Source organism: Cherax quadricarinatus, chromosome 31 (genome assembly GCF_038502225.1).
Source record: "Cherax quadricarinatus isolate ZL_2023a chromosome 31, ASM3850222v1, whole genome shotgun sequence".
Taxonomy (NCBI): domain Eukaryota; kingdom Metazoa; phylum Arthropoda; class Malacostraca; order Decapoda; family Parastacidae; genus Cherax; species Cherax quadricarinatus.
In genome coordinates this window covers 33,624,423-33,639,871 of record NC_091322.1, presented here as the reverse complement: position 1 = coordinate 33,639,871, position 15,449 = coordinate 33,624,423, and the positions used below count along the sequence as shown (strand labels likewise).

The 15,449-nt window shown below is 40.0% G+C and overlaps 1 protein-coding gene across 2 annotated transcripts in view; it reads right to left on the bottom strand.

Moving 5' to 3' along the window:
• Rap1 (RAS oncogene family member Rap1) overlaps positions 1-2,362 on the bottom strand; it is a 111,999-nt gene extending 109,637 nt beyond the window's left edge. The window contains exon 1 of one of the 2 annotated variants that reach the window (XM_053787698.2): positions 2,080-2,362. In XM_053787698.2, coding sequence (XP_053643673.1) covers position 2,080 — 1 coding nt within the window. In that variant the 5' untranslated portion in view covers positions 2,081-2,362. The remainder of the gene's footprint in view (positions 1-2,079) is intronic. The other variant, XM_053787683.2, reaches the window with a different exon arrangement.
• Between the last annotated feature and the right edge of the window lie 13,087 nt (positions 2,363-15,449).

The following is a 15,449-nucleotide window of genomic DNA, read 5'->3' as shown; positions in this document are numbered from 1 at the left end:
GAACTTATATATGGAGCACAAATTATTATTATAATCAAAAAGAAGCGCTAAGCCACAAGGGCTATACAGATATGGAGCACAAACAAGTTGAATTCTTCGCCACCATTATTCCTAGCAACATCACATGGCGCAAGGCAAAACTAAAATCGCCATAACAACCAGCACATGCATCAAAATCCTCAACAGGACTAAAGTGGAGAACCTTGAACAAGTCAACGCCTCAAATTTCAGTCATTCAATTTTATTGTATTGCTTGTTTGATCAGTTAGGGTTAAACCATATCGACTGCACGATTATCCTATCGAGTGGATGAGTGTCCCATGAACTGCACGATTGTCATTATTGAGCCTAGTGAAGTCGATAGGCTTTCAATCCTATTAACCAACCTAATATACTCATCACACAGGATGGGTCTTCATACGATGGTTTCGCCGGGAGTTCAACTTAAACCCTTCAAACAGAACTGTAGTTCCTTCACCACCACACAGGCAGCGGTCGAGACAGACTCCATACACAGCTTCAACAGTGGATGCGACAAGGCCCACGGGGCTAGAAATCGGCGATGCCAGTCAACAATTGTTATTTTATGTATATGGGAAAGCGCTAAACCCGCAAGGGGGTCACACAGACCCCCGGGCGAGTCAGATTTGATCTGATGAAGGTGATGGTACGTAGCTACAAATCCGTGCACCAAAATCCTCTCGCCACAGCACAATTCCTACACAGGTTGTAAACACTGAGTGTAAACATTGTTGGGTATAAACATTTTGTAAAAAATGTAAACACTGTTGAACACAAACATCGCTGGCTATAAATACTCTAGGTTGCCTACACATTAAGTTTATTTAGGCACAGCTACACATAAGTACAATTATCATATATAGTATAGTGTTGGTTGTCAACAGTGTACTTGTAAATATTTTTGGTTATGAACACTGCACTTGTAAATGTTGTATTTGTAAATATTACTGAGGGTATGTAAAAATTAATAGTTGTAAAATATTGGTTGTAAATATTATTGGTTTAAACGTTTGTAAATATTATTAGTTAGAAACATTGTTGGGTGTAAACATTAACAGTCAGAAATAGTGTTCCCTGTAAACATTACTAACTGTACACACCGAACATACAGATGTAAACATTATTAGTTGTAAATATTATTGGTTGTAAAAATTATTAGTTGTAATCATTGTTGGTTGAAAACATTCGTAGGTTAACACTTTTGGTTGTAAACACTGTAAGATGAAAATATTTAATGTACACATGGTAGAATTTAAACACTGTAACTGTAAACACTAAGTTTCAAACATTGAAGGTTGCAAGCTTTACTAAAACAAGTTCTCCCATTTTGTCTAAGTTTCCCAGTGGATGTTCAAGATTTCTGTGTACACTTTACATGTTCTTAATTACTTATATCACTTAACAATGTCTACTCGTATGTATCTTAATATCACTAACTTTTTCTCGTTCCTCAAAGTTCATCTCATATTGTTGTTAACACCCCTAAAAGGAATAATATATATATATATATATATATATATATATATATATATATATATATATATATATATATATATATATATATATATATATATATATACGGTCCTGGGCTCTCATGGCATATTTTTTAACACCTGTCGACCCTGTTCATCTAGCAGTAAATAGTTACTTAGGTGTTGGACAAATGTTGTGGGTGGCATCCTGGGGAGGGGTGGTATACATCAGATAGTGCTGGGTTTTGAAATAAGTTGAGGTGTATCAGTTCTCAACCTGTTAATACAACAGCTTAAAAAATCTTAACAGTATTATTTCTGATAAAGTATTAAGCAGGATGACGGCGTAATATGCGACAGATGAACCCGCATGCAAAGAATTAAATAAAAGAGAGGAAGAATGTACTATATATTTTAGCCTATAATTGAGGTCATCTTCAGCAGAAGAGGGAGGGCCCCAGTTGCTATTTCGAAATAAACAGTACCTCTGTCTACTGTTTTTTTTTCTACGTGTGGTTCATTTGTTCCTATGACCTAAGTTTATTATATGTTTATGTTTATATAACTTACTATGTATATTACTTACTTGTAGTTGCGTAACCGACGGCTGTTTATAATTCGATTCCAGACACTGAACTTGTTTTGAAAGCTGTCCTACGCTTCAAGTTCCCCAGGAAACGCAGAAAATGGGTCACTGGTATGAAATACCACACTTGATAATGTTGATTACTTGAGTTATAAATGACTGGTTATATTATCCGTGCACTCACAGTCAAGAGCTTATGAAAGAGGTTTTCACGTGATGAGGACTAGTCTATACCCTGGGTGTGAATGAGAGACTGTGAGCGTACTAGTGTGTGGCAGCGTATGTGCGTGTGAGTGCGTGTGTGTGTTGGCAGTGCCCGTGCAAATAGTGAGTAATAAGCTGCTAGCTTGACCCCGCCATACTGACGCACCAACCACTCTCATTATACCTCTTCGTTGATGAGTGCGTGTAGTGGTAAAGCTGTCAAAAGAGTACTTTATGTTGAGATAGTCGAAGTCATATTTAGGCCACCCATTAGTAGGTATGAAGAGCAAGTGACGCATAAGACGTGAGAATAAGACTCACAGTTTCTCTTGCTATGACGTCAGTAATGACGTCGCTGTAGCGACGTCACTATTGTGGTATTTCAACTTCCTGTGGACATGAATCAAACTTCGTGCGAGAACTCAACCAACTGAAGCCTCCCTGATTCACTCCCATTCTACAAGTATATCTTTGACCCAGGAAAGATGGGTAACGTCTAGTATACAAGTATGATCCCACCATACCATTTAGTACGTAAATAAAGAGGTTAAGCTCTCTACTAAAAACACCAGAGGCACCAACTGCCCCACCTTAACAGACAAATAAGACGGCTCGATCTCTACAATATAATAAAGATGTGAGAACAGAATCATTGTAATTATACTTCACATTTCTCACTGTCAAGTGTCATGGTGCTAATTATCGTGTATACACCGCCTGTGAATATCGTCACTCTTACTTTTTTCGGGGTTATCCTAGGTAATTTACACTATGTATGACAAGTGAACTTACTAAACGTATGTAAGCATCAATAAATGACTTCCAAATTAAGATAAATTACAAACATTGTCAGATATCCAAGGGTTCACAAACAAGGGTTCATATATCCAAGGGTTCACAAACACAAGGGTTCATATATCAAAGGGTTCACAAATCCAAGGGTTCATATATCCAAGGGTTCACAAACACAAGGGTTCATATATCAAAGGGTTCACAAATCCAAGGCTTCATATATCCAAGGGTTCACAAACACAAGGGTTCATATATCAAAGGGTTCACAAATCCAAGGCTTCATATATCCAAGGGTTCACATATTCAAGGAATGATCATATATCCAAAGGTTCACAAATCCAAAGGGTTCACAAATCCAAGAGTTCACATATACAAGAGTTCACAAATTTAAGAGTTCACAAATCCAAGGATTCACCAGCCCAGGGGTTCACATATTCAAGGGATTATCACAAATCCAAGGGCTTACATAGCCAAGGGTTCATAAATCCAAGGGTTCACATATTCATGGGTTCACATATAAAAAGATTCACAAATTCAATGGTTCGGCAATCCAAGTGTTCACAACTCCAAGGGTTCACATGTCCAAGGATTCGTTCAGTAATTATATAAATGTTAATTTTTGCAACTAGAAAGATCGTTCATGTAATATGTTTATAGTTTCTCATCTCGTTTGTAAACCGAAAGAACTTTTTTTTATCCAGCCTATTAAGGTGTGGAAAGTACTGTATATATTTTCCAGAAATACAGTAGTTATATGTAAATAGATGGCCATACTGTATTTAACAAAAATTATGTTATAAAAAATGGGAAAAAGCTGTGCCTGCGCAGAGGAGACGCCATGTTTGAACGAGACGACACAAACGTCAGTTAATAATGGGAAGAGTTTTTCGTGCTCTAGAGGTAAAATTGGGCTGACACCTCTCATATAGGAGGCGAAATTGTTGGATGTGCATTCCTGCATAACTTGAGATATCAGGCGACTGGACAAGACAGCTCCAGGAACCTCAGATAAGTCTTATGTTATAACTCTGGCCAGTGTTATTTTCATAGACTGAGGTTTTCTGAGTATGATACACCTTGATCTCCAGTCAAATTGGTGAGTGATTTTAAGATATTCTCATTTGCTACGTATATGTGTATATATATAATCCTTTATTAATTTAATATACAGTCCACAAATTTATATATTTACCAGCATTCCTGGTGATACGTATTTCATTTGTAATTAATAGGTCCAGAGCAACTTGTGGATATGACAGTGGTAGGTATCGAAGGGGGACATTTTTTGCGACCTAGGTGTCCCAAATTCCTACTTGTCTAACTGATAAATAATAATTATCAATGTTCATTTACTGTTATGTACATAATGATACATTCAGATAAATGTAAATTTCCACATAAGGTATGAACAAAATGTTTTATGCCCTAAGGAGTAAATTAATTATTATTATGGAGAATAAGTAAGTGAGTAAGTAAGTTTATTCAGGTGTAATGTACATTATTGTTTGTTTAGTGTTTAATATTAATGTTTACTGTTGTGATTATTATAACAAGGGATACCTTTCGTGGTCTATTACTAAGATAATGTTGAATCCCCCGTGTTGTAATTATTCATGTTGCTTTCTCTATATTTGCTATTTTTTATAGTATTGTATGATATGTTTGATAATGAGGTGGAGGTGCTTGGCTCAGCCTTGCACTAACTACAGTACTTGCATGAAGATTAGTGGGCATAGCTATGATTTAGCAAACTGCCAGGTGGTTTTTACCTGTCTTTCTCCCATTAACACACTACCTCAGGCCTCAGAGATCTCAGCAATTTGATGCCAAATGGGAAAGATGTGAACAATTACTCTGTTGTTATTAACATATCCTCACATGCAAATGCCTTACATTGTCATTTTCTAATTTAAAATTTCTGAGCATTGTCGTGCATCTCTAACCTGTATCCACTATGTGGACTCATTTTAACTACAATTTTGAACATAGCCTTTAAGAGGAAGGGTCATCATTTGAAACTTTGTTCAGAGTATCTATAAAATGCTATTACACTTTCACGAATACATTATATTATGTCATTTTGAACTTAGAGTCCTGCTTCTGAGACATTACTATGGGGTGGTTCAGGATTTCGTCTTTGAGTCATCTGCTTTTGTGGACAGTGTTCTTAAGTGGAATACACTTATTTGGGTGTTGTTAGCCTTATGTTTGGTGTATGATCCACACAGATTTACTGTTTTACAAAGTTTGTGTGTTTAACTAGGTGGATCAACATATGTACCGTTTACTCAAAGACTGGTCTGACACTAGTACGTCTTTTTAATATTCCTTATACATGTATATATATTTTTTCGTGACATTCATATGGGTGCTAGTTTGATGAACACCGCTGACGTTATTCGGTTTGTATATTTCTGGGGCAGATTTGGTGTAGTATGACGTTTAAATCATTCTCCATTGCTTGAGTCCGGAAGCCCTTCCCCACTTGTGGTATATTCTGTCTAGTCTTCTTGGAGTTTCACCTATTTATATCATTTTATATTTGTTAGGGTTAAATCATGTCATATTCAGCTTTGTTCGTTTGGTTCTTTGTTTATATTCTCATTATCGTAGCGTCATCTGTGAACACTGATAAGTAGGATTCTAGGCTTCTTAGGAGATGGCTGTTGTATATCAGTGGAAATCTGCTGGTAACTTCCTTGATTTTAATACTACTCAAGTTTATGACTCAGTCGTTTGCAGTCTGCTTATTTTTTTTTTTATAATTTCCATGATTGGCTTATTTGCTTATCCAGAGAGGCTCCAATGGAGCAAGGGGGTACGGAAGCCCCCATAATCTTCATTAGCCCCCAAATCCTTCCCAAATAATAATAATAGCAACAGTAATAACACAGCTTCAAGACGAGTCTTTTAGCCTCACTCTTTTCTAACCAGACAGCCACCTCGAAGCCCGTATTATATAGAAACTTTGGAGCCACCCCTGTGTCTATCAGATTGGAGACTGGATTCTTTTACGTTTCTGAAACTATTGTTTTCAAGAGATAGATTTCGTTCTGTCGAAGTGCACTACTAGTTTTTCATATTATTGTTAACTCTTTTACTTTACATGAGGCACTTGTCAGAACAATTGGCCTGTAATTAAGTGTTACCTCTTATAAATATTGGGACTACATTTTCTGTTTTCCCAGGTCTCCTATTATTATATTCAGAGTGCTGAACCGGTAAGATTCATACAATATCTGGGAAATGAAAGGTTTGATTTAGAAGCAATTCACTAGCATCAAGGAGCCCCTCTCAAAGGAAGATGTCTGATACCTTACCGGCTTCAATTAATATCTTGTAAATTTGTACTCTTGGTATCCAGCTCTGCCACTTGTCCTGTAAATCTAATATTAATAGTAAAGCATTTATAGAGAGCACTGAGATCAGCCAGAGCAGCCTGGGTTGTCGTCACTAGAATATGAATAGAAGTTAGAGGTCATAGCTGCATTAATATATGTAGAGGTCATTTGTGTATATATATCTATATATCTGTCTATCTATATCTATATCTATCTCTCTCTCTCTCTCTCTCTCTCTCTCTCTCTCTCTCTCTATATATATATATATATATATATATATATATATATATATATATATATATATATATATATATATATAGGAGGTACCACCTCTAGAACTGTCGTAGGGACCCTCATCCTCAGAGAAAAGAATAAACTTGCTTCAGGGAAAACTCAAGGTTCTCCCTGAAGCTGTTTGAGAATTTTCTCCTACCACCCCTATATTTCAAGTATGTTTTATTTAAAGACAAAATACATTGGCCAAACATTCACAAAAATACAACAGAAAGTAAAACAACATAGGTAACTCAGAGCTACATCTCGAATACTTCGTCCAGCTCCCCTGCGGTGGGCCGCGTGCCCAGAATGCTGCAGGCATTTCCTCTCTGGATTGCAATGCTGAGTCTCTGAGAGAGGAAGCTGGTCGCCCTGTGGTACTTGGTTTCTATGATGAGCTTTTCACCCAGCTCTTTGAGGAACTTTAGAGCACACTTGCCCCATGCTCCAAGGGTCTCCGACCCTATTGGAATGAAGTTATAGCAAGGGGGAAGGTCTTCATATTTTCGGATCTTCTGGGTCTCCCTGTGGCTGGCAGCTCCACCCTCTTCCACTACGGAGTATGGCAAGTAGGTGTCTGCCAATGTGGCAGCACAGGTGTAGTCCCAGGCAATCTGCTTTCCATCCTTCCAGGGTAGCATAGTGGCTCCATCAGGACGCTTTTGACTTCCATCAGACCTCTGTACTTGGGGTTCCAGTTGAGCTGGGCAACGGGCTGTGGCGAGGCTTCTCTTTATTATGTCATTGATCTCCTCATGTCTGGCATACTTCCCTTCTGCTGTGTGGCACACGAGACCATGAAGTCCGAATTGATCAGCTGTCGCCCTGCCGCAAATACACCTATGTTCGGTAAGGATGGGGGCGGCTAGGCGAAGAGCAACATATATATATAGATATAGATATACATAGATATACATATACATAGATATACATATATATTTCGCCTGCTCTTGCGAATTCCTTGCATTCCTTGTTGCAATAACACCAGGAGGCAGCTCTGATGAAAACTCACACTCACACGAGCTTTTAAATCTCTGCACAAAATTCAATTTAAACCAGCAAATAATAGAGCCTACTAGACTGGAGAATACACTAGACCTCATCTTCACTAAAAATGATGATCTGATAAGAAATGTCACCATATCAAAAACAATATACTCAGATCACAACATAATTGAGGTTCAGACATTTATGCGTGGAGCCCCAGACCGACATAATGAGACTAGTCACGAGGGAGCATTCACCAAATTCAACTTCAATAACAAAAACAAAGTGGGACCAAGTAAACCAAGTCCTTACCGATATAAGCTGGGAAGATATACTAAGCAACACAGACCCCAACTTATGCCTAGAACAGATTAACTTGGTGGCACTCGATGTATGCACAAGGCTTATTCCTCTAAGAAAAAGGAGGAGTAGATGTAAAATAGAAAGAGACAGGCGCTCCCTTTACAGGCGACGGAAAAGATAACAGAGCGGCTAAAAGAGGTCAGTATATCTGAAATGCGTAGGGAGACACTGGTCAGAGAAATAGCAAGCATCGAACTCAAGCTAAAGGAATCTTATAGGAGTCAGGAATCGCGGGAAGAACTAAAAGCCATAAATGAAATCGAAAGAAACCCAAAGTATTTCTTCTCCTATGCCAAATCAAAGTCGAGAACAACGTCCAGTATTGGGCCCCTACTTAAACAAGATGGGTCCTACACATTTGACAGCGAGGAAATGAGTGAGCTACTCAAGTCCCAATATGACTCAGTTTTTAGCAAGCCGCTAACAAGACTGAGAGTCGAAGATCGAAATTAATTTTTTATGAGAGAGCCACAGAATTTGGTTAACACAAGCCTATCCGATGTTATCCTGACGCCAAATGACTTCGAACAGGCGATAAATAACATGCCCATGCACTCTGCCCCAGGGCCAGACTCATGGAACACAGTGTTCATCAAGAACTGTTGTTTTTAGTAACTGTGGGACGACCCCCGTGTCCATGCTCCCTCTCCATAGGATGGAAAAGGCTCGTGATGGGGGCCATCACGAGCCTTTTCCATCCTATGGAGAGGGAGCATGGACACGGGGGTCGTCCCACAGTTACTAAAAACAACAGACATAGCCCCACTCCACAAAGGGGGCAGTAAAGCAACAGCAATGAACTACAGACCGATAGCATAAGAACATAAGAACATAAGAACATAAGAACGAAGGAACACTGCAGAAGGCCTACTGGCCCATGCGAGGCAGGTCCAAGTCTCCTACCGGCTTAAGCCAATGCACCCAACCTAGTCAGGTCAGGTCACATTGACTTAAGGGAGGAACACGGCAACCGACCTGGTAGCACAAGCTATCAGGTCTAACTCACACCCACCCACATCTACTCATGTATTTATCCAACCTATTTTTAAAGCTACACAACGTTCTGGCCTCTATAACGGTACTTGGGAGTTTGTTCCACTCATCCACAACTCTATTACCAAACCAGTACTTTCCTATATCCTTCCTGAATCTGAATTTTTCCAACTTAAAACCATTGCTGCGAGTCCTGTCTAGGCTAGATATTTTCAGCACACTATTTACATCCCCTTTATTTATTCCTGTCTTCCATTTATACACCTCAATCATATCCCCCCTAATTCTACGTCTTTCTAGAGAGTGCAGTTTCAGGGCCCTTAGTCTATCCTCATAGGGAAGGTTTCTGATACATGGGATCAACTTTGTCATCCTCCTTTGTACATTTTCCAGAGAATTTATATCCATTCTGTGATACGGTGACCAAAACTGTGCAGCATAATCTAAATGAGGCCTAACCAAGGATGTATAGAGTTGAAGAACAACCTGAGGACTCCTATTATTTATGCTTCTTGATATGAAGCCAAGGATTCTATTAGCTTTATTGCGAACACTTATGCACTGTTGTCTTGGTTTCAGATTACTGCTAACCAGAACTCCTAAATCTTTTTCGCAATCCGTAATATTAAGATCTACATTATTTAGTTTATATGTGGCTTGGTTATTGTCCTGTCCAACATTTAGAACTTTGCATTTGTCTATATTAAACTGCATCTGCCACTTCTCCGACCACTGCATCAGTCTATTCAAATCTTCCTGGAGTGCTCGAATGTCCTCGTCAGAATGAATTCGACGGCCTATTTTGGTGTCATCGGCAAACTTGCCGATGTCGCTCTTTATGCCCTCATCTATGTCGTTTATGTAGATTGTGAACAGCAGGGGGCCCAACACTGACCCCTGTGGAACACCGCTCGTGACACTTCCCCACTCTGATTTCTCCCCATTTATGCAAACTCTCTGCTGCCTATTTGTCAACCATGCCTCTATCCAGGAAAAAATTTCTCCTCCTATTCCATGTGCTTTAATTTTCCTCAATAGTCTCTGATGTGGGACCCTGTCAAAAGCCTTACTGAAGTCCATATACACAATATCATATTCATTACCATGATCTACCTCCTCAAATACCTTAGTGAAAAAAGTTAATAAATTCGTAAGGCAGGAACGCCCCTTTGTAAAACCATGCTGAGATTCGTTGATTAATTTATGCTTTTCAAGGTGGCTACGAACTGCCTCGGCAATTATTGATTCCATAAATTTTCCCACTATGGAGGTTAGGCTTATTGGTCTATAGTTCGAAGCTAAGGACCTGTCACCTGTTTTGAAAATAGGTATCACATTTGCCATTTTCCACTTATCTGGCACCATGCCAGTTTGTAGTGATATGTTGAAAAGATTAGCCAAAGGTGTGCTAAGCTCCTCTTTACATTCCTTTAGAACCCTTGCATACAGTTCATCAGGGCCTGGGGATTTGTTAGGTTTTAATTTATCTATTTGCCTAAGGACCATGTCACTTGTGACCCTAATAGTGCACAGTTTATTATCGTCCTGTTCTACATAATTTATCATTACTGGAATATCGCTGGTATCCTCCTGTGTAAAAACTGAGAGGAAGTATGTGTTAAAAATTCTACACATTTCCTTATCACTGTCAGTGAGCTGACCCGAGGAACTTTTGAGTGGGCCTATCTTGTCCCTGATCTTACTTCTGTATACCTGAAAGAATCCTTTTGGGTTAGTCTTCGATTCTCTTGCAACTTTAACCTCATAATCTCTTTTTGCTTTTCTAATTCCCTTTTTTATTTCTCTCTTTAACTGAATATATCGATTTCTCAATTGCCCCTCTCCTCTTTTGATTTGCCTATATATGCCTCTCTTTTGACCAATCAGATATTTTAATCTATTGTTCATCCATTTAGGATCATTTTTGTTTGATCTGATTTCCCTATTTGGAACATAATTTGACTGAGCAGCTAGAACTATGCCCTGGAAAGCATCGTATCGGCAACCATCACCACCTACCTGACCCTTTGTCAGGTCATTCCAGTTCAGCCCACCTAAGTAATTTTTCAGTCCTATGAAATCAGCCAAGCGAAAGTCAGGGACGGAGACTTGATTGCCATTATTAGGGGAATTCCATGATATATTAAAACTGAGTGATTTGTGATCACTTTCCCCAAGCTCATCATTAACCTCAAGATTATTAATTAGTGTTTCCCTACTGGCAAGAACCAAGTCAAGGAGGTTATTTCCCCTAGTTGGCTCCGTCACAAACTGTTTTAAAAAACAATCCTGGATCGTATCAAGAAAGTCACCTGACTCTAAATTTCCTGTCAAATTGCTCCAGTCAATCTGTCTATAGTTGAAATCTCCCATTAGCACAACATTTTCGTATGTAGATGCCTTACGAATTTCATCCCATAGAAGTTTACTGTACTCCCTATCAAGATTTGGGGCCCTGTAAATCACACCCAAAATTAGTTTTTCTCGGCCCTCGAGAAGCTGTAACCAAACAGATTCAGTGGCTGACGCTTCTAATTTAATATCTTGTCTAACACAACAATTTAAATTGTCTCTGACATACATCGCTACTCCACCACCTTTCCTGTTGACCCTGTCAGTGTGGAATAATTTATAGCCTTGTATGTGACATTCAGAGGGCATCTCTCTATCTTTCAGATTGAGCCAGGTCTCTGTTATAGCAATAATATCTATGTTTTCTGCACTTGCAATTAATCTTAGCTCATCTATCTTATTTCTTACACTCCTGCTATTAGTATAGTAAACCTTAAGGGAGCTAGTCCCTTGCTGCCCTCTGCTGTCCCCCTTTGTTTGCTGACCTGATCTATTGTCTTTATTTATAACTTCATGCTGAATGCCTTTTATACATTTACTGTTTCCAACCCAAGTGTTGCAACCTGCTTGTTTCCCACACACACCCATACCTCTATCTTCCATCAGTTTAAAATCATAGGCATTTCACCAATGACCTTCTCAATCGAGTCTGCAAGTGCTACCACCCCAGCCCCAGAGAGATGTACCCCATCCCTTGCATACATATCATGTTTGCCATAAAAGTTGTTCCAGTTGTCAATGAATGGGATTGCAAGTTCCTTGCAGTATCTGTCTAGCCAGCAATTTACACCAATTGCCCTAGACAACCATTCATTTCCTACTCCCCTTCTAGGCAAGATGCTACATATGATTGGGATCCCTCCCTTAGACTTAATGGAATCTATAGCTGACCTGTACTTATCTAGCAGCTCTTCTCTCCTACCCTTCCCAATATCATTTCCACCAGCACTGAGACAGATAATGGGCTTGTTCCCATTACCTGACATGATATTATCCAGCCTGTTGACAATGTCCCCAACACCAGCTCCAGGGAAGCACACTCTATCTCTCATCTTCTTATTCCTATTACAAAAAGCACGGTCAATATATCTTACCTGAGAGTCACCAACCACAAGAATGCGCTTACCTCCATTAGCAGGGGCAGTAGTACCCTTACCTTCACTGGCCACTGAAGTACATTCATCCTGAAGAACAGAGAAGCGATTTCCTACCTTCAGATCTTCACTCTTAACTTTCCTTACTCTGATGCGCCTTCCATTACTGTGAACCACTCGCCACTTGTAGCAGGTGCTGGACTGCACCTCACTGCTGGTAGCCGTTGCTACCTCCCCAACTACAGCCTCCTCACAGCGAGAGACAGACTGCACCTCACTTGAAGCCTCATTCCCCACAACTCCAGCCACCTCACACTCTCTCCCAGACCCATTGAGGTGGACCTTCAGCCTCCTAATCTCCTCCTGGAGAAGCAAGACCTCCTCCTTCAACTCTCCAACCTCAATTTTTAAAACACTGCAGAAGCAAGCCATGCTTTGTAACCGTCCACACTAATCCCCAAAGCAGCTCAGGGTCTGTGACCTCACGTGACGACTGACCACTGAGCACTAACATCCCATATCATAAAAATCTTTGAAAGGGTCCTAAGAAGCAAGATCACCACCCATCTAGAAACCCATCAGTTACACAACCCAGGGCAACATGGGTTTAGAACAGGTCGCTCCTGTCTGTCTCAACTATTGGATCACTACGACAAGGTCCTAAATGCACTAGAAGATAAAAAGAATGCAGATGTAATATATACAGACTTTGCAAAAGCCTTCGACAAGTGTGACCATGGCGTAATAGCGCACAAAATGCGTGCTAAAGGAATAACAGGAAAAGTCGGTCGATGGATCTATAATTTCCTCACTAACAGAGAGTAGTCGTCAACAGAGTAAAGTCCGAGGCAGCTACGGTGAAAAGCTCTGTTCCACAAGGCACAGTACTCGCTCCCATCTTGTTCCTCATCCTCATATCCGACATAGACAAGGATATCAGCCACAGCACCGTGTCTTCCTTTGCAGATGACACCCGAATCTGCATGACAGTGTCTTCCATTGCAGACACTGCAAGGCTCCAGGCGGACATCAACCGAATCTTTCAGTGGGCTGCAGAAAACAATATGAAGTTCAACGATGAGAAATTTCAATTACTTAGATATGGTAAACACGAGGAAATTAAATCTTCATCAGAGTACAAAACAAATTCTGGCCACAAAATAGAGCGAAACACCAACGTCAAAGACCTGGGAGTGATCATGTCGGAGGATCTCACCTTCAAGGACCATAACATTGTATCAATCGCATCTGCTAGAAAAATGACAGGATGGATAATGAGAACCTTCAAAACTAGGGAGGCCAAGCCCATGATGACACTCTTCATGTCACTTGTTCTATCTAGGCTGGAATATTGCTGCACACTAACAGCACCTTTTAAGGCAGGTGAAATTGCTGACCTAGAAAATGTACAGAGAACCTTCACGGCGCGCATAACGGAGATAAAACACCTCAGTTATTGGGAGCGCTTGAGGTTCCTAAAACTGTATTCCCTGGAACACAGGCGGGAGAGATACATGATTATATACACATGGAAAATCCTAGAGGGACTAGTACCGAACTTGCACACGAAAATCACTCACTACGAAAGCAAAAGACTTGGCAGACGATGCATCATCCCCCCAATGAAAAGCAGGGGTGTCACTAGCACGTTAAGAGACCTACAATAAGTGTCAGGGGCCTGAGACTGTTCAACTGCCTCCCAGCATACATAAGGGGGATTACCAACAGACCCCTGGCAGTCTTCAAGCTGGCACTGGACAAGCACCTAAAGTCGGTTCCTGACCAGCCGGGCTGTGGCTCGTACGTTGGTTTGCGTGCAGCCAACAGCAACAGCCTGGTTGATCAGGCTCTGATCCACCAGGAGGCCTGGTCACAGACCGGGCCGCGGGGGCGTTGACCCCCGGAACTCTCTCCAGGTAAACTCCAGGTATATATATATATATATATATATATATATATATATATATATATATATATATATATATATATATATATATATATATATATATATATATGTAGATCCTGGAAAAAGAAAACAACTATGATACTTGTAAACTAAACAATGTAGCTCTCTCAGCTCACAAGACTGCCATCCCCACGAGCCCCTTTTGGGAGGGGCAGATGGCAGACCAGAGGCCTAGCTTCTCCCTGCGAATTCCGTGAGGGCGGGGACTGTGGCTAGGCCTGGGGACACTTGGTCCCAAAGATGAGGGGGTACTTGTGCCTCCTCCCATGGGAGACATAGGTCTCGAGACACTTCCCAGATAGGAAGCCAAGGCCGTGCCACCACTATTGGGAAAGACCCGGGCCAGGAGAATACCGGCGAATAAAAAAAAAATGTAACTCACTCAAACTGAATGCGAAAAAGATTTAGTCGTTCTATCTAGAAGTAATCTAAAGTTCAAACAATAGTATAGTATATAGGTTATAGCAATATAACTTATGAAATTTTTGGTTTCATATCAAGAAGTATAAATAATAGGAGTCCTCAGGCTATATTTCAACTTTGTATATCTTAGGTAAGGTCTCATTGAGATTATGTTGCTCAGTTCTGATTTCCATATTACAGAATGGACATAAATATATTGGAAAACTTACAGAGAAGGATGACAAATTAATCCTATGTATCAGAATTTTTTTCCAATAAGCACAGACCGAGATTGAAATACGTATACAAATGAAGACAGGAACAACAATTAAAGGTCATATTAATAATGTGCTGAAAATATCTAACAAAATTTAGGTTTAAAAATTATATATGAAAGCAGTGCTTTGGCAACAGAGCTATGAATAAATGAAATAAACTCCCGAGCTGCATCATTGAAGCGAAAACTTTGGGTAGCTTTATAAATAGATTAGACGGGTACAAAATTGAGGGTGGGTGTGAGACAGACCTGCCTAGCATGGGTCAATAGACCTGCTGAAGTATTCATTTTTTTTATGCTCTATGTTCTCATAATGGGACGAT